The following is a 19,431-nucleotide window of genomic DNA, read 5'->3' as shown; positions in this document are numbered from 1 at the left end:
TCCAAACACAATATGTAAAATAAAAGACTATGAAGATTGTTGGGATGTGCACTCCTATATTATATTTTATATCTGTCGTACATGAAAATTTGAGGCAGGAACATGTCAGCCTGTGTAGGCATATGACCAACTGAAGGCTCTTTGAAGTGCTTGAAGTGCTTAATATTTGCTTGCAATTTTATGATCTTATAGTCTGTCTTTTTTAGATTAACATTATTACCATTCCAAAAATCAAAAAAGGCCTGGTCCCTAAGCTTTCAGATAAAATGATCTTCTACCTATACTGAATTGGCACTTTGATCTTACACTTCCCCCTCCCCATTCGCAGTTTCGGTAATCGTGGTTCACATATTCGCGATTTTTTAGGGAGGGGGAAAAAAGAAAAAAAGAAAACCCATCGTTAAGTCTTCCCCCTGGCATCCCGGCCTTACCTGGTAGTCTAGCGGGCTTTCCGGGCAGGAGCGATCTTCCTACGCTCCTGCCCCGTGCAGATCGCCATTAGGAAATAGCTGTAGGGAGTTCCTGTCGTAGTTTCGAGAGACTACGGGAACTCACAGCAGCCATTTCCTAATGGCGATCTGCACGGGGTAGGAGCATAGGAAGATCGCTCCTGCCCCGAAAGCTCGGGAAGGTGGGAGGGAGACGGGGGTGGGTCAGAGCCAGATATTCGCGGTTTTTTTGCCATTCGCGGTCCGGCTTTGCCCCTATCCCCCGCAAATCCGGAGGGAGAAGTGTATTTGTAGTTTAAGCAGCATATAAAGAGGTTTAATAAACAAACATTAAAATTTGTGAACACATTTAGTTGTGCACTATAAGACATGGTGGCCTAACTCTACTAGTGTGTAACTCAAACAGCAACATGGCAATGGGTGTGTCAGGGGCATTCTGAAAAGCTGCACGTGTAGTTATAGAATATTGCTTCAGTGTGCCTAATTTTTTTTTTTTTAAGCATTCACATTTTTATTGAGTTTTTCCAAAGGGAAAAACACCAAAACAATTCCCTATCAACAATCTTAAGCAAACAATGGTATAGACTGATTTATTTATATAACGCCTATTAATTGTCAAAGCGGGTTACATTCAGAAAAATTAACATCCATAGAGGTAAGCCTCGAAGACATACTCAAGCAGATAGATAGATTAAAAACAAATCTCCGGGCCCGGCCGGAATCCACCCTAGGGTTTTGAAAGAACTAAAAGAAGAAATAGCGGAATCACTACAGCAGGTTTGCAATCTATCCCTGAAAACAGGGGTGGATTTGAAGATAGCAAATGTTACACCCATCTTTAAAAAAAGGATCGAGAGGTGATTCGGGGAACTACAGACTGGTAAGTCTGACATTGGTCCTGGGGAAGATGGCAGAAGCACTGATAAGACAGCATCGAAGAGCATCTAGAAAGAAATAAACTGATGAAAACAAGCCAACATGGCTTCTGCAAGGGAAGATCATGCCTAATGAACTTATTGCACTTCTTCAAAGGAATTAACAAACAAATGGATATAGGAGCCCCCATAGACATCGTATACTTGGATTTCCAAAAAGCCTTAGACATGGTACCCCCATGAACGCCTACTACGAAAGCTGAAGAACCATGTACATAGATAGATCAAAAATTGGTTGGCGGGTAGGAAGCAAAGGGTAGGCGTGAAGGGCCACTACTCAGACTGGAAAAGGGTCACGAGTGGTGTTCCGCAGAGGTCGGTACTTGGACCGCTGCTGTTCAATGTATTTATTAATGACCTAGAAACAGGGATGAAGTATGAGACTATAAAATTCGCTTAGTGGGGTTAGGACTAAAGAGGACTGTGAAGATTTACAAAGGGACCTGAACAAACTGGGAGAGTGGGGGAATAAATGGCAGATGAACTTTAATGTAGAGAAATGTAAAGTCTTGCATATAGGAAACAGAAACCCGATGTGCAGCTATACGATGGGAGGGCTGGTAATGGGTGAAAGTAGCCTAGAGAAGGACTTAGGGGTACTGGTGGATAAGACGATGAAGCTGTCAGCACAGTGCGCAGCGGCCTCAAAGAAGGCAAACAGAATGCTAGGTATTATCAAGAAAGGTATTACAACCAGAATGAAGGATGTTATCGTGCCGTTATATCGGGCGATGGTGCGCCCGCATCTGGAGTACTACGTCCAGTATTGGTCGCCGTACCTTAAGAAGGATATGGCAATACTCGAGAGGGTTCAGAAAAGAGCGACGCGATTGATAAAAGGTATTGAAAACCTTTCATATGCTGAAAGGTTAGAGAAACTGGGGCTCTTTTCCCTGGAGAAGCGAAGGCTTAGAGGGGACATGAGAGACGTACAAGATCATGAAGGGCATAGAGAAAGTGGATAGGGACAGATTCTTCAAACTCTCTAAAACTACAAGAACGAGAGGGCATTCGGAAATATTAAGAGGACAGATTCAGAACCAATACTAGGAAGTTCTTCTTCACCCAAAGGGTGGTGGACACCTGGAATGCACTTCCAGAGGGTGTGATAGGACAAAGTACGCTATTGGGTTTCAAAAAGGGATTAGATGATTTCCTGAAGGAAAAGGGGATTGAAGAGTATAGCTAGAGAATTACTGTACAGGTCCTGGACCTGATGGGCTGCCGCGTGAGCGGACTGCAGGGCGCGATGGACCTCTGGTCTGACCCAGCAGAGGCATTTCTTATGTCCCTATCTGTCCTGGCAAGCTCACAATAATCAATACAAATTTAGCCCCACCTCTCTATAATATAATAATCCTGAGAGTAGTATACAAAATCATAACTTTCTGCTTACACTTCTATACCTGGCACATCTCCCATCACCCTCTCTTCCATTCCTGCCCCCCCCCCCCAAAAAAAAAAAAAAAAAGAATTCCATATTACAACAGAATCTGGAAATAGAGTAGTTCAATATACTAACAAATAAATAAATAAAAATCCCCAGGAGGGGCGGTCGTGGAGGGGGACACCCTCTTCCAGCTACTGCTTCTACATCCAGTACCCCCCCCTGAGGGCTGACTGACTGTGCTTGTATTGTTCCAGTTTTTTTGGGTTTTTTTTCAATACTTCCCTACCTGCAGGGGGGGTGTGTATGGACCCCTCCTTGGAGCTGGGTACCTGGGTTTGAGTTTTGGAAAGGAACTGTGTGGGGGTTGCCCATGGACTGGTTCTGGGGGAGGGTGGGAAGGGGGTAGTTGGAGTGATGTATTGGTGTTCTGTGGGGGACTGCTGTACTATGGGGGAGGGGGGGTGAGAAGTGTGGTGCGGGGGGGCCTGGGGGGTGGCGGATTGAATTCTGGGGTTTGTTGTGGGAACTGTATTTGACAGTTAGTGTTGTGTTGTGGGGTTTGTGAAAGGGGCCATGGAGATGGATCACTTCCTTGTATGCTGGTGGGAGATCTGTGGACTCTCACTTTGGGGGAGGGGGTTGCGGGAGATGTGGGGACAAGTTGACAGGGGGTGGGGTTGCATTGCCATTCCTATATTTGGATTATGGAGGGATTCCGGTTGGTCTCTTATAATATCAGGGATCTGAATTCCCCCACTAAGAGACGAGCTTTCTATAGGGAGCTGCTTCGCTTGCGGGCTGATGTATGTTTCGTCCAGGAGACACATCTACTCCAGTCCCATGAATCTCTAGTTAGGGATTCTAGGTTTCCGCAGGTCTTCTGGGCTTCCAGGGTAGGCACTTCTAAGAGGGGTGGGGTGGGTATTCTTATTCGTAAGGGGATTCGTTGTGAAGTGCAGAGGGTGGCGCGGGATCCTCAAGGTAGATATATAATGTTGGAGGCTATGATTGAGGGGGTCTTGTACTCCCTGGTTAATGTTTATGCTCCCAATGAGGGTCAGGGGGGTCTTCTTTCGAGAGTTAGTGCCTAGAATTCTCAAGTTTAAGGGGGGTGCCCTAGTTCTAGGTGGGGATTTCAATCTCACAGTAACCCCTCATCTAGATAACTCAGGGAGGGCGGATCAATATAGGAGGCGGGATCGTAAACTGTTGAGGGAGGCCTTAGCTACTCTGAATGTGGTGGATTGTTGGCGGAGGCTCCATCCATCGGTGAAAGATTATACTTATTTTTCGGGTATCCATTCCTCGTATTCTAGAATTGATTATGTTTTTGTGGAGCGGGAACTGCTTCGGAGGGTGGAATCAGCGGGGATTGAGTCTTTGACATGGTCGGATCATGCCCCAGTTTGGTTGCGGTTTCTGGGTGAGGGTGGTAGCTCGGGACGCAAATTCTGGCGTTTTAACGATAGTCTTCTGGATGATCCGGAGGTGGGAGTGCAGATTGAAGGGTGGATACAGGACTATTTAGATGTGAATGTAGATTGTGGTGCTTCGTTGGAAGCGGTTTGGGAGGGGTTAAAGGCTACCCTTAGGGGCAGAGTGATAGCCCTGGCCTCAGCCCGGCAACGTAAACGATGGGAAGAGGCGGCGGCTTTGCTGATTTTGATTGGTAGATTGGAGGGCTTGCACAAGCGTAGCCCTTGGGATGTTGCATTACGGGAACGTTTGTTTCAAGCACGCCGGGATCTTCAGGCTCTTGACCTGGAGCGTTTACACCATAATTTACAGCTTCTCAAACAACGCTATTTTAAATTTTCTAATAAAGCTAGTCGACTGGTTGCCCATCGTCTGAAAGTACGGCAGACGCGCAATCAGATTCTTTCACTAAGGGCAGCCTCTGGTGAGTTGTTGCGGAATGAGGATGCTATTCGGGCACGTTTCGTGGAGTATTACTCCCATCTCTATGCACCGGAAACTTCTGGGTCCTTACCTGACCTGGACGCTTATTTGGCTTCAGCGGAGTTGACCCGGATTGCGCTTGATGATGTGGCACAGTTGGACCGTCCTCTCACGTTGGTTGAGGCTCGTGGAGCGCTGCGTTCTATGCCCCTTGGCAAGTCGCCAGGGTTGGATGGTTTTACTGTTCGATATTATAAACGCTTTCAGGATCTTTTGCTGCCTCCTTTGTTGCGTTTTCTTAATTCCCTGCAGGAGAATAGTGCCCTCCCCTACTTTATGAGATTAGCGGGTGTGACGGTGTTGGCCAAGGAGGGGAAGGATCCCCTGCAGTGTGCTTCATATAGGCCGATCTCGTTGTTGGGGGTTTACGCGGATCTTGGCTGACAGATTGATGAGTTGGATTCCTCGGCTGATACACCCGGATCAGTCGGGTTTTGTGACGGGAAGACAGGTGGGTGACAATACTCGTCGGGTTTACAACTTGTTTGAAAGGGCAAGGGGGGGAGTGAGGGAAACGGTGTTCCTGTCTGTCGACGCTGAGAAGGCGTTCGATAGAGTCTCCTGGCCTTTCTTGTTCAGGGTTCTAGAAGCTGTAGGCTTGGGTCCGCGCATGCGGGATTGGATCCAGATCCTTTATACTTGCCCTATTGGATGTATAAAGGTAAATGGGGGTTACTCGGAGACTTTTTCGCTCGCAAGGGGGACGCGTCAGGGGTGTCCTCTCTCACCTCTTCTCTTCGCCTTGACGATAGAACCCCTGGCACAGAGGGTGCGGCTGAATCGGGATATCAAGGGGGTTGCGGTGCCGGGGGGGGGATTATAAGTTGGCTTTGTTTGCGTATGATCTCTTGTTTACGGTGGAGGACCCTGAGGGTTTCCTGCAGGCTATCTTACGGGAGTTGGATGCTTATGGTAAGGTGTCGGGATTTCGTGTCAATGTTGGAAAATCTGAGCTCCTTAACATTAACATGTCCGATGATCGAGTGACTTATCTCCGAAACCGGTTTTCGTTCCGGTGGGTTCAGCATTCTCTCCGCTACCTCGGGGTCTATTTCGGACCTCCGGGAGTGGATATCTATGATCTTAATTTTCCCCCGCTCTTTCGACATATTCGACAGGATTTGCTTAGTTGGAAAGATCAGTATTTCTCGTGGTTGGGTAGGGTGGCAGTTGTGAAAATGATGATTATGCCTCGTCTTTTATTTTTGTTTCAAGTGCTGCCGCTCTGGGTAGATAGGAATACGTTGGAGGGAGTTCAACGGCAAATCTCTCACTTTATTTGGGCTGGTAGGAGACCTCGGGTGAGTAGGACGGTTTTATGTATGGGTAGGAGTGATGGCGGGTTGGGGGTCCCCAACGTAGTAAAATACTATCAGGCTGCTCAGCTGCGCGCCCTTTTAGAGTGACAGGCGAAACGGTGGGTGGAGATAGAGCAAAGTTTAAGTGGTGGGGTGCCTTTGTTACATCGGCCTTGGTTACCTGGCAGGGTGCGGCTGGAGGGTGGTCTGTCCTCAGTGGGAACTTCTTTGAGGGTTTGGAATCAGACCCGGGGTAGTTTATTGCTGAGTAGGCCCCGTTAAGATATAATCCAGATTTCCCACCGGGACGAGGTGGTGGAGTATTTGCTGATTGGGAAACTAGGGGCTTAGTGTGTGTGGGTCAATTGTGGTATCCGGTTCTGGGCCGTATTCGACCCTTTACAGAGCTCCGGGGCAGGTTTGGCTTTGGGGTCAGAGATTTGTTTCCTATATCAGAGCCTCGGGTATTTTGAGGGATCTGAGGGGGGGGGGGTAAGACTCCCTTTGAACTGTTGTTAGGACCGGTGCTCAGGAAGGGAGCTCTTTCTGCTATATATAGATGCCTCAATTGTCGGGGGACCCCACATTCCTACATGAGGGCTTGGGAGGGTGATTGGGGCTCTGATGTATCCTGGGACACCTGGGGGGATATCTGGTCAGAGATTTCTTCGGCGGGTATAGCGGCCTTGTTGATTGAAAATGGGTACAAGGTTCTCTTTCGTTGGTACTATACCCCTCAGGTAGTGGCTCGCTGGCAGGGAGGTGCAAGTGCTCTTTGCTGGAGGGGCTGTGGAGAGGTGGGTACCTATTTCCATATGTGGTGGCAGTGTGGGCGGGTGTCTGGGTTCTGGATTGGGATTTTTGCTCGGGTGTCTCGGATTCTGGATATCCCCATTCCGGTGGATTGGCGACATGCCTTGTTGTTCTGGCATCAATTGGATTTAGCTTGAGGTGATTCTATGTTTTATAAGTTGGCCTTCACTGCTGCTAGATTAGCTATTGCCTCCCTTTGGAACCAGGTGCTCCCTCCCACGTGGGCCATGGTAGAGCATCGCTTGCTTAATTGGCAACTTCTTTACCACTTAACAGCCCTACGCCATGGTAAACTTCATAGCTATGCACACATTTGGCGCAGATTTCGGGCTTCTGTGGGGATCAGTGGCAGGGGCGGATTGGGGCACTGAGTCGACCATGGGGCTGGCCTGGGATGGCGGCGACTAGGGGGAACCTCTATTTATATCCCTATTCCATTTCTGGGTTTTTCTTTTCTGGTTTTGGATGCTTCTCGACCTAATTGGGTGTTGTGAGGATGGTGTTTTGTCCCTGGGGGGTGGGTGAGGGGGGGAATTTGACTGCGTATAGGTGGGTTTTGTAGTTTGTTATTGTTAGATTGGGGGGATTACATTTGTATTTGTTCTTGATTACACTTTGGGTGTTATTTGGAGTGCGGTTGCTTGCACTTTATTTTCTTGCTGCTGTATTCTATATGTATATGTTATGCTTGAGGTGTATCTCAATGAAAGCTGTTATTTAAAAAAAATAAAAATAAAAATCCCCAATATAGAAGCAAGAATGGGAACGTTGAAAAACAATTGCAAAGTGAAGGTTTCCATATACAATCTAATAAACAACATTTCTATTTACCAAGTAGGTGTGCTTTCCCCTTGTAGGATGTACCAATCCTCCTTCAACCAATCTGATGCCAATACCATTGACAAGGGCAGTTCAACCATCTTATGGAACAGCTTCTCACAATTCTGCCTCCCCCCTTTTCCCTGTATCCATTTTTGAAACCAAAACCAAGAGGTGACCTGAACTCTTAGGGGGTACAGCCGAGGAAACCCAGCCTGGAATTAATCAAAGGATACAAGTTGTTTTTACTATTACTTTAAGCTTCATCTGTCCACTGATGTACCCTAGCTCAAACTCTGACCCAATATTTTCCTCGATAAGGACAGCTTCACCGTGTGTGTTCCAAAGCAACCGTTATATCACAGTTCTTCTATTACTGCCTGTATTACAGCTCCCCATCCTGAGACTCCTAACAGGTGTCCAATAGGATCTATCCAACAGCTGGAATTGCACTTGTTTGTAATTAGTGGGGGGGATCCCTTTATTAATATACTCACATATACCCTTTCCAATTTTCAGCTCCGATGATGCCTCCCAAGCAGATCCTCCTCAAACTTCTAGAGGGGAATGCATAGAGCCCAACTCCATGTATATTTTAAAAAGAAACTTCTTCCCTCTCTGGCAATTTAAAAAGGACGACTTCAATTTTAGTGGGATCCCTATGAAAATTTATTTTAGAGTCCAATTTCAAAAGGAAGTATCTGCCCTAAAAATACCGGAAAAACAGAATTTTCCAGTTAAGTCTTGCAGTTGAGCCTGAGCTAATAACTCTTTTGTGAAGAAATATATACAGAAAGAGAATCCAATTTAATTTAGTCTATTATGCCAAGAAGTAAAAAATACCCTGTGCACCATGGATGAAAGTCCTCAATTTGGCTGAATGGAGGAGTCTATAACCCCCTCCCATAACAGGAGTAAGGGGGTTAAAACATATGCCTGAAGGATTTACTATTCCATTTCAGAATACTGTCTAATTTATGTTTCCATTTCAAGCACTGACAAAGGGGACAGACATTCTCTCTCAATCCTAACTCAGTGCACCTAACTATGATCCAAATAGTGCTCCATTATTGCTCCAAGTACTGCTGTGTTATCTTTCTTTAAATTAGGGACCCCCATCCCAACTTGGTCCCTAGCACACTGAAGTCTAGCCCACCAAATTTTAGGTCTCCTCCCCAGCCATCTCTAAGCATTTTTTCCCAATTAAGAAACTGCTGTTTTGTGATTTTTATGGGTAGCTGTGCAAATAGGAATACAAATTTAGACAGAACTTATCATCTGAATGGTAGCCACCCTCCCCACTAAGTCATCACCAGAAGCTTCCAGACATCTAAATATTTTTCAGATCTGGGCAGTAAGGTAATCACTTTTTAGATTATGAAGGTCTTCTAATTCATGAGTTACACATATTCCCTAAATATTGTAATCATTTTTCCATAACTTTAAATGGGAAGTCAGAGATGTCTGATGGTTTGACCTGAAACAGGAGGGCTTTGGGCTTCTCTATGTTTACTTTAAAGCCAGAGACTCTCCCAAAGTAATTGAGTTCGGAGAGCAATTGCAGAAGAGAACATGTCGATACATTAATAATTATGTCCAATCTATCTGCATAGAGAAGAATGTTGTTTTACCCCCCTTTACCTCTATTGGGGTAATATGCTCCGAGTTCCTGATCCTCATAGCCAGGGCCTCAATAGCAATAGCAACTAGAAGAGGGGGCATTGGACATCCCTGTCCCTCTTGCTAATGGTCTGCTAACAGTTTACCAATATCACACTTCTTGGGGGCCCTATACAGGGAAAGAACCCATGTTCCTGTGGACACACCTCCAGTGTCATTTAGAGAAATACTCTCGCCATTTGTCCACCAAACTTTGCTGAATTTTTGGCCAATGTACAAAACTGCCCACCAGGATATTCTTAACCCTCTACCTCCCAGCAACCCAGCATCCCTGTAATAGGTGCTTCGTCTAATATAATAGAAACATAGTAAATGACGGCAGATAGGATGTATGGTAACATCTTTCCATAGCCCAATATTTTTCCATTCTATGGAAATATAGTTAATTCTCAAATAGGACTGATGTCTACTTGAACAGAATGTAAATTTTTTCATTTGGGCATAGCACGTTCCATAAATCTTATGCATTTGGGCACAAAGAGCTTCATAACATTTTAACTTCCCTGATTTCTTCCCCATTCCTTTTTATCTAATCAGCTTTGCCCAATGTCATGTTTATATGCCCACCCAGAATTTTTCTCGTAGTGAAAAAAGCCTATACTGTATTTCATGTCTGTCTGTCCAAGTTGGTCCCATCTCAGAAGAGCTTACAATCTATCTATAAATGTCAAAATGTAAAGTGCTGCATATCTTCTCCTGTTGCACTTCCACCAGATGCAGCCAGTCTTCTATCTGCTCTATTCTATCTTGTAGCACCTCTAATTTGCTTTCTACTTTGGTAACCACCAGGTCCACTGTCTAGTTTAGTGTTCCTGAGTTCAGAACATCTTCACAGGCATCTTCTCCCCCTTGCACTGTAGGGCCACTTTTGTCTGTCAGAGGTTGAGCAGATTCCACCCCCATCAAAGGCCCAGTTCACTTCCATTCCAGAACCCTGCTTCACAACCTTGGTGGAATACATCTCTCTAGGGGACGGAGTCCTCTTTTCCTTTCAATACGTGAATGAACTGGAGGCTATCCCCGAAGTTTTCCTCTACCACCACTGCTTTTTGTTTCCTGCTAGCAGCACTTAGCACAAGGGCTCAGCATGAGAGGAACAGAGTGAGTTCACTTACCTCCTTTCAGCATCGTGGCTCCACCAGAAGTCCGTGCCTAACTTATGCACCAGTATTTAAACCAGATCCCTGCAGGTGTTATGTCTGGTGCCTAAACTCAGACGTGGGAATTAGCCATGCACCCTTTATAGAATAGTGCTGATTTTTTTTTCCCAGTGCATAATTTTGATCACTATTTATAGAATCTCTTCCACTCAGTGTGCATTTTTTCCTGTTGAGTTGTTTATGCAGAATAGTTTGTGCATGCACACACCATCAGGAAAAGAACATGCAATCAACATTTGTTTGAAACAAAAAAAACAAATTTCTAGGTGCCCATCCCTAGTCTGTACTACAACACAACTGATTTTTAAGCAGCCTCAGTATCTATTTTCAGATAACTGTAGCGTCTCAATGTTTCTGCCAATGTCCTTACTTATTCTTTTATCCTTCTTGTCCATCACAAGTTGATGTAAACGCTCCTTCAGTTTATTATATTCTCGTTCTTTTCTCTTCATATCATGAGTATACTGAATAGTACGACTTGCTATGATATTTTGCAGTTTTTGAACCTAAAAAAAGCAAATTTACATGGCTATACTTTATTTGCAATGGATTCTTCTATTTTAACTAGTATAGAAGCTGTGGTATTATATACATAACATACTAACGGATTAACAAAGCAAAAATCTGACATTAGAAATCAGGCATACACTAATAAAACAATCGCGTGTCGCTTCCTTGAATTTCTACATATTTAGAATATTTCAAAGGAAGAGAAATCTGCACAAATAAGTGTGGTATAATTCCACTGGACTGGTATGTTAAAAGAGCTCACTGTGCTAAAGGGCTACTATTTTAATTAACTGATGGAAATAAAAGAAAGACACATATACCCTGGCTCTCATTCTTTACTATTCTAATTAGGAAAATGGTTCATAGAAATGCAATATCTTAAATGAAACAATTATCACCACAGTTCCACCCATGTCTCACTTCTACAGGCAGTAGTGTTACTTACAAAAAGCACTATGTAACAAAATTTTATTTTACTTTTTTTGTTCCCTGGGTACTATTTCTTAATTGCCTATTCCACAAAAGTAGAGAAAATGGCCATTATTCCACTCAAACTTTGCTTTTGTGACCAGGACACTGATATTTTGAAATGCACCTTTTTTAGCAGAACATTCTAGATTGATTCCAAGTTGAATGAACTTAGGGGCCCTTTTGATGTCTAAGCTAAAGCAGTGGAATTTGATGGATGAAAGTGTGCAAGCCACAGATCAGAGGAAGCATCACCAAGCTTTTTCCACCTTCACCTATCAAGATGGGCTCTGCTTCTGCCACAATGTGACCAGTCTGTTTGAGGCAACTGGAATCGCCTATAACTTGAAAGAGAGTAGCATCTCTTCGTTGACAGCTCATCCAGGAGCATCAACACTGTGTTGCTCCATAATGGGAACAAGTACCTGTCTCTTCCACTGGCTCACTCAGTGCACCTCAAAGAGGATTACAACAGCATTAATACCTTACTAGGCGCCTTGAAGTATGATGAGTACGGCTGGGAGGTCATTGGAGACTTCAAAATGGTGGCATTCCTAATGGGTCTCCAAGGTGATTTTGCCAAGTTTCCCTGCTATCTCTGCCTTTGAAACAGCAGGGACACAAAGGTGCATTTCCAATGAGGCTGGCCACAGTAGACCAAGTTCTGTGGGGAGAAACAATGTCAAATGGGAACCACTAGTGGACCCCCAGAAGATGCAGATGCTACAACTGTGCATCAAATTGGACCTAAAGAAACAATTTGTCAGAGCTCTAGATAAGGAGTCGGCAGCTTTCAAGTACCTTCAAGACATCTTCCCTAAATCTGCCTGAGGCAAAGGTCAAAGCTGGTGTCTTCTCTGGACCATAGATAAAGATGATCCTGGAGTGCAAGGAATTTCCTAAGAGGCTAACTAGGAAGGAGAAAGCAGCTTGAACAGCTTTGTTGCAGTAGTTAAGGACTTCCTGGGCAATCACAAGGCCGAAAACTATATGGAATTCGTTGATAATCTGGTGAAGAATTAACATAAAATGGGCTGTAGGATGTCTCACAAAGTCCATGTCCTTGAATCTCATCTTGAGACTTTCAAGAATAACTTGGGAGCATACTCAAAAGATGAAAGGTGAGTGCTTCCATCAGGCTATACTGGACTTTTGAACGCTGTTACCAAGGACAATATAATGAGAACATGATGGGAGACTACATCTGAGGGCTGATTTGTGAAAGCGAGTTACAACAATCACAAATCTAAAAAACCTACTCACTTCTAAACCTTGTATAACTTCAATATAAACACAGATTAAATGTGATTTATATGTTGCTTTTTATGACTTTATAAGAACGAAAAGATGAAAATTTGGCGTTTTTACATTTTAAATAGGTAAATTGCAAAATTTGACTATCCTGGGTCACAAAAGCAAAGTTTTATAGAAATAATAGGTATTTTCTATACTTTTTAGGCATAAGCAACGGTTTTTAAAGGCCTTACCGAAGAGAACAAGAGGACAGACATACCTCATCCTTCTCATTCTTGAGCAACTGTTGCAAATTTTTGCTCTTGCATTGCAGTTGTCTGTCTCTTTCCTGGAGGGTAGCAAACTCCCTTTTAGAGGTTTCAAGTTGATCCTAAGGAGAAGTAGAAAGACATGTTATTCAATGAACCATTATTATGGCATAAATTGTTCATTTAGATAATTTTGTTCCAGCCTTATCTGTTTTGAGAAACCAATGAAAACCTGGTTGCTCCCAAGAGGGAGAGACTAGAGAATGACATGGGGAAAAAATTTATCACCGTTCCCGCCTCATCCCCGTGAGCTCAGTCCCCATTCCTGCCTTGCAAACTGTCAGATCCCATCCGCACAAACCTCGAATAGTTATAATTTTATACTGAACTTATTTTATTAAAGTATAAAGAGAGACAATATTCTGTATACTGTAATTGTAATTTTATAAACACAAATAATACAAAGCAAGAATTAACAAAACCCCTGTCTTCCCTTCCTTTCACAAATATCCCCTCCACTATTGTGAAAACTGAACAAAACAAATTACTACAGAATGCTACATAGAAAAATTAAGCTAACAGAATACTTCAGTCACACATGGCAGGAATAGTGTTAGGGGAGAGCAACTGCCTCCTGGTCAGAGAGAGAGAGCTCTAAGCCAGCTGGAAGCTAAAGAAGCACAGCCTGGGCTTTGCGGTCCCCAGTTATATCTAATACCAGCTCTAACAGGATACATATTTCAAAACTGAAATATTCTAATCACAAAATATAAAATAATTTTTTTTTCTACCTTTTATCATCTGGTATTTTTATTCTTCAAATCACATTGGTCTTAGGCCTTGTGTCTTCATCATGGCATGGCTGGCTCCTGAAGGTAAAATAGGCGCAAGAGAAGCTGGGGAGGAGATGCCGAATCTGACACGGGTGCAATTTTTTTTTACCACAGGAGCAAGACTTTTCACCGCTCCCACGGGGCGGTAAAAGGTCTTGTTCCCGTTCCTGCAAGGCGGTGAAAGGACTTGTCCCCATTCCTGCAGTAAAACAGTTGCAAATGTCCCCATTCCTACGGATTTACTGCGGTGACCACGGTTTACCACAGTAAACGGTCCCTGTGTCATTTTCTAAGAGAGACCAAAGTCGGACTAAGACAAGGAGAAAGAAAGACGCTTCTCTCTCTCTCATACAAAAGAAAAAACTGAAAGGGGCACTACAGCGAGCAGGGAAATATTACCTATAGATAGGACTCAGGACACATTGCAGCAGAAAATTCCATTATTTTTCCACTAAACTTTTAGGCTAGCTCAAAATTCAAATATCAATATCTCTTGGCAGTTTACACCACCAACCATGTTTCTTAGAATTTATTTTGCAGTTATGCTGCAGGCAATTAGTATGTATTGCTGTTTAGTAAAACTTCAGACATAGCATAAAACTTAACAGCCAAATTTACAGAACATAAGTCCCTTAGGCTCTTGTTGCATCTTACAATTCTGCACCCCCCCCCTTTGAAATTCAAGATGGGGCATGCTAAGTTTCAGTTCTTCCATTCTCCACATCAGAAACACTGGCATAACTCTTGAATATATTGCCTTGCCTGAGAAATTGTGGGGGAGGCAAAAAAAAAAAAAAAAAAAAATCAGATGAAGGAGCTGCACCGCAGGACTGGGTCAAAACTTTTAAATATGAAATAATAGGTTGCTCTTATCTACCTTTAGTTTACAATTGCTGGTCTGCAGGTGCTCCATGTCACTGCTTTGTTTTAAGCTCTGTAGCTCTGCATTTTCCCGTGCTTGAAGATTCTTATGGTGAAGTTGAAGCAATTCATTCATACAGTTCATAACTGATACTACATTCAATTCTTGCCTACAGTTTTTACTTTTGAGTTCATCATATAATGGAGGAAAACCTAGAGTAGTCATCTCCTAGGAGAGAGCGAGAGAAAAAAAGCAGCTTAGACTATCATATTTGTCACCATGAAGCTTTATAAAAAGGTACTGTAAGCAATATACAAGTCTCCACCATACAAGCCCAAAAAATGCAATATAAATATTCAAAAATCACAATCCAACATTTTTAAATTACATACAGGAGAAAGACCTCAGCGGGTCTGGTGTACTCCTTTCATTATTCTGTGGTGCAACCCAAAATACTCAGATTATAATTACTGGTTATAAAACTCCCATATTTTCTTCAAATCAAAAGTTTTCAACATTTATATCCATTTATATCACTGTCGAAATGTGGCAGAAGGCAAATGAAGCGGTAATATGGATAGCTCTGAAAAGAGAAGATGAACTTCTATGTAGGTGATTGTCTACAGACCTCCAACTCAAGAGCAGCAAATTGATGAAGATCTTGTTGCAGATATCTAAAAGCTGGGGAAGGAGAGGTACTGTTGCTGGGGCATATTATAATAATAAAAAAATAAAAAAAAGTTTATATACCGCAGGACTGTAAAGTTCTATGCGGTTTACAATAGTTAAAAATACTACAAATTGAGTAAAACTTAAAGTTAAAACCTAGTACTAAAAACCTTAAAGATCAGTTATTGTATAAGATTTTGCAAATTACCTACTGAGTGCTTCAAGAACAAATATGTTTTTAGGTGTCTCCTAAATGCCTCATAAGTATTAGTAAGCAAAAACTATTTTTCCAAATCTTTAACCCATAATGCTGCCTGATACGAAAAAAGATGTTGATAATATTTTTTAAGTTTACATCCTCTAACTGGTGGGGAAACAAAATTCAACTGTGAGCTTCTATTGGTTGAAAAAAATAAAATAAAATAAGGTCAGTTATATATTTTGGAGCTAACCCAAATAAAACCTTAAAACAAAACAGCCAAACTTAAATTTCACATGCGCCTCCATTGGCAGCCAATGCAGAAGTCAATAAGAAGGTGTTACATGATCGAATTTCTTCAGCCCCAAAATCAACCTGACTGCCGTGTTTTGCACCAATCGTAATCGCTGCATATTCTTCTGAGAAATTGCTAAATAGGCAATATTACAGTAATCTAGTTGACTTAATATAAGGGATTGTACCAAAATTCTAAATGATGAAACGTCAAAATATGCTCTAATGGACCGAAGCTTTCAAAGAGTCCACCTGGTTCTTCATAGTTAAACCCTGGTCCAATATTACACCTAAAACCTTCATAGTAGACTGACTAGGATAACTAAGTTTGATACACAATGATGTTTTAGTATCAAATGGGTGTGATGAAGCTACAAAATATTTTGGGGTTTTTCTGAATTAAGTTTCAGTCTAAATAAAATCAGTCATCCATTGCTCCATCAAATTTAATATATCTATTGCTTTAGGGATGACTTCAGAGAGAGGTAGCGAATAGAATAATGATCGTAAAATCATCTGCGTAACTAAATACTTTTATCCTCAATTGGGGCAGTTGCTCACCTAATGATGACATATAGACATTAAAAAGCAATGGGGATAATGGTGACCCCTGCAGAACACCAGATGGATTACTCCAAGTACCAGAAAGATCATAGTTAAAACGTACTTGATAGGTGCGAGACATAAGAAAACTTCGAAACCAGTCCAACACCTCTCCTCTGATACCAATTGCATCTAAGCAATGTAACAATTTCCCGTGGTCCACTAAATCAAAGGCAGAACTCGTATCAAATTTAAATCAGGGCATTAAGGCCCTTACTGAGTAGGAGACGTAAATTATCCAAAATGGCTGCAATTACTGTCTCAGTGTTAAACAAAGGTCTAAAGCCAGATTGAGTTTCATGCAGAAGAGAAAACTGATCAAGATATTCCATCAGTTGAATATGTACCAATCCTTCTAAACCTGCTGAATGATGATTGCAAAATTATATCTGCAGAATCGTAAAAAAGAGATAGCGGATGCCCATCAAACAGCTTTGCTCAGACAAATGATGACAGAACAGATGAGAGAAAAAGCGATACTGGATCTGATGCTACAAATGGGGAAAGTGTCTCTAATATCTGACTGTGGGCCCACTTGGGAAGTAGCGATCATCATACTATTTGGTTTGACATAACAGCCAAAATGGAGGATGGTCACACAAACCTTAAAGTCCTGGATTTCAAACATGCAGACTTTAGTAGCATGGGGGGAGTACTTAAGAGCTGTAGCTGAAGATAGAGCTGATTGAATGTGAAAACATAAAGGAAGTAGAAAAACTGGTCCAAGCTGAAAGGTGCAATAAAAAGAGTAACCGACATTTATGCAAGGAAAATAAAAATAAGAAAAAGGAAACCAATGTGGTTCTCCAAACTAGTGGTAGAAAAATAAAGGCAAAAGAGTTGGCGTTCGTGAAATATTAAAAAAAAAAAAAAAACCACACAACTCAAGGAGTACAGAAAGGAATATCAGATGAAACTTAAAGAAGACAAGAGAGATATGTCTGGTGTAAACGCAAGCGGAAGAGCAAATGATCAGAAATAGAAAAAAAGGGAGACAAATTTTTTTTCAGATATATTAGTGAAATGAGGATGACAAAAAGAAGGTATGAACCACTATGTAGAGAGTGATGAGGAAAAAGAAAATGTGGAGGAAGAGAGGGAACCATGGTGGTCATGGCCACTGAGTGTTATAAGAATCATAGTGGCCAGCTCATGGCAAAGTTTAAGTAGAGTCTTCCCAAGTAGAGGTATTGGAGGGAAAGCATAAAGGAACATGTTTCGCCATTTGAGGAGTAATGCATCAGTCTCTAAACAACTAGGAAAATAGATTCTGAAACAGAAAACTGGAATTTTGCAATTGTGGGGGGTAAAGCAACGAGGTCTGCCACTGGAATCCCCCAAAGCTTGAAGATCTGACATACAACAGTTGAACTGAGAGACTACTCGTGAGGTTGTAGAAATCTGCTCAACCTGCCCGCTAAAGAATTTTGAACTCCTGCTAGGAAGGCTGTTTTCAGAAATATGTTGTGTGTCCAAGACCAAATCTGCATTGTTCCCCCTTGTTTGTTGATTTAGTACATGGCTACTTGGTTGTCTGACCAAATGAGTACTACTTGATTAAGGAGGTGATCTTGGAATGTGCGTAGAGCATTGTGGATTGCTCGCTCAACGAGATTGATGTAGAAAGTTTTCTCGTGAGGACTCCAGCTGCCTTGAGTGCAAAAGCTATCGAGGTGGGCTCCCCAACCAAGTATGGAAGCATATTTTAATATTTTTTTATGTGGTGGAATGTGGAATAGAAGGCCTCTGGAAAGGTTGGCTGGGGATAACCACCACTGAAGGGACTGTCAAATATCTGAGGTCACTTGAATTTTTGGGGCTAGGGAGTTGGTAGCTTGAGACCATTGGGTTGAAAGTGTTCACTGAGGTTCCCCCAATATGTAACGGGCAAATGAAGTTACATGAACTGTAAATGCCATGTGACCCACTGAACGGCAAGTCCCATGAGAACTGAAGCTGGCATTGAGGAAGCAGCGTGGGGCTGGCTGGATGCTGAAAAGATTGCTCTTGCCCTGCACCACAGCTGCGACATGGCAGGAGGCAGCTGGTAGTGGTATTTACCGAGGGGGGAGGAGCAGGATGTATAGATCGATTTAGGTTTTAAAATTCTTAGATAAGCCGCAGCTAGTAACATGGGGCTGATTATCTAAGAGTTTTAAAACCTAAATCGGCATTTCCTGCAGCCTATATATGGGGAAATACGGTACTAATTAAAAGGAAACACTACAGGCACCAAGTGATGTTTTCAGACGGTGCTTTGCATCCATGGCCTCTACCGGTGCTCAAATTTCAGAAGTACAGCAATGTGTTCTGGTTACATTTTCAATGTTTGAAGCAACTTCATAGCCTGTGGCAATCGATACCACCAATACAGATGGGCCTATGTTGGAATTAGGGGCATCTAAGTTTTTCTGTTTGTTCTTTAGGGAGAATCATTTATTACATTACATTAGTGATTTCTATTCTGCCATTACATAGCGGTTCAAGGAGGATCTTATCTATACTCCAATCAACAGAGCAGAAACACATTATTTTATTTATTTTTAAAAAAATTCTTAAGCACATTATCCCATGGCTCTAGGCGGCGTACAATAGACACATACATAAAAAGCATACCGACAAAAAACAACACACTGCAGGAGTTAAGGATAAACAGGTATCATCAATGTACATTAAGTCCCAATGTTATAGGCTTGAGCAAAAAGGTGAAGCTTTAACTGTTTTCTAAACTGTAGAATAGCAGTCGTGATTTTCAAAGTAAAGGGTAATCTATTCCAAAGCCAAGCTCATTCAACCAAAACACATTGTTGAGCAGTAGGTCTCCAAACAAATCTGTCTAGAGATAGGCACATTGAGCAACAGTTTATTGGTGCATGAGTTGGTTAATAGATTTTTAAAGCAAAGGCAAATGCTAAATGTACATCATTCAATGCTTTAAAAATCAAAAGAACTTAACTGTATTCAATAAAACACAGGAAGTCAATGTAA

At 42.4% G+C, this 19,431-nt stretch overlaps 1 protein-coding gene across 4 annotated transcripts in view; it reads right to left on the bottom strand.

The window, feature by feature from the left end:
* Positions 1-19,431, bottom strand: part of SSX2IP (SSX family member 2 interacting protein) — an 81,752-nt gene that overhangs the window by 44,775 nt on the left and 17,546 nt on the right. For all 4 annotated transcript variants that reach the window (XM_033916655.1, XM_033916658.1, XM_033916659.1 and 1 more), the window contains exons 4-6: positions 14,694-14,906; positions 12,995-13,105; positions 10,874-11,009 (exon numbers count right to left, since the gene is read on the bottom strand). In XM_033916655.1, the coding sequence (XP_033772546.1) occupies positions 10,874-11,009; positions 12,995-13,105; positions 14,694-14,906 (460 nt within the window). The remainder of the gene's footprint in view (positions 1-10,873; positions 11,010-12,994; positions 13,106-14,693; positions 14,907-19,431) is intronic.

Source organism: Geotrypetes seraphini, chromosome 12, assembly GCF_902459505.1.
Source record: "Geotrypetes seraphini chromosome 12, aGeoSer1.1, whole genome shotgun sequence".
Taxonomy (NCBI): domain Eukaryota; kingdom Metazoa; phylum Chordata; class Amphibia; order Gymnophiona; family Dermophiidae; genus Geotrypetes; species Geotrypetes seraphini.
The sequence above is the reverse complement of the archived record's forward strand: the minus strand, read 5'-3'. Positions and strand labels throughout refer to the sequence as shown.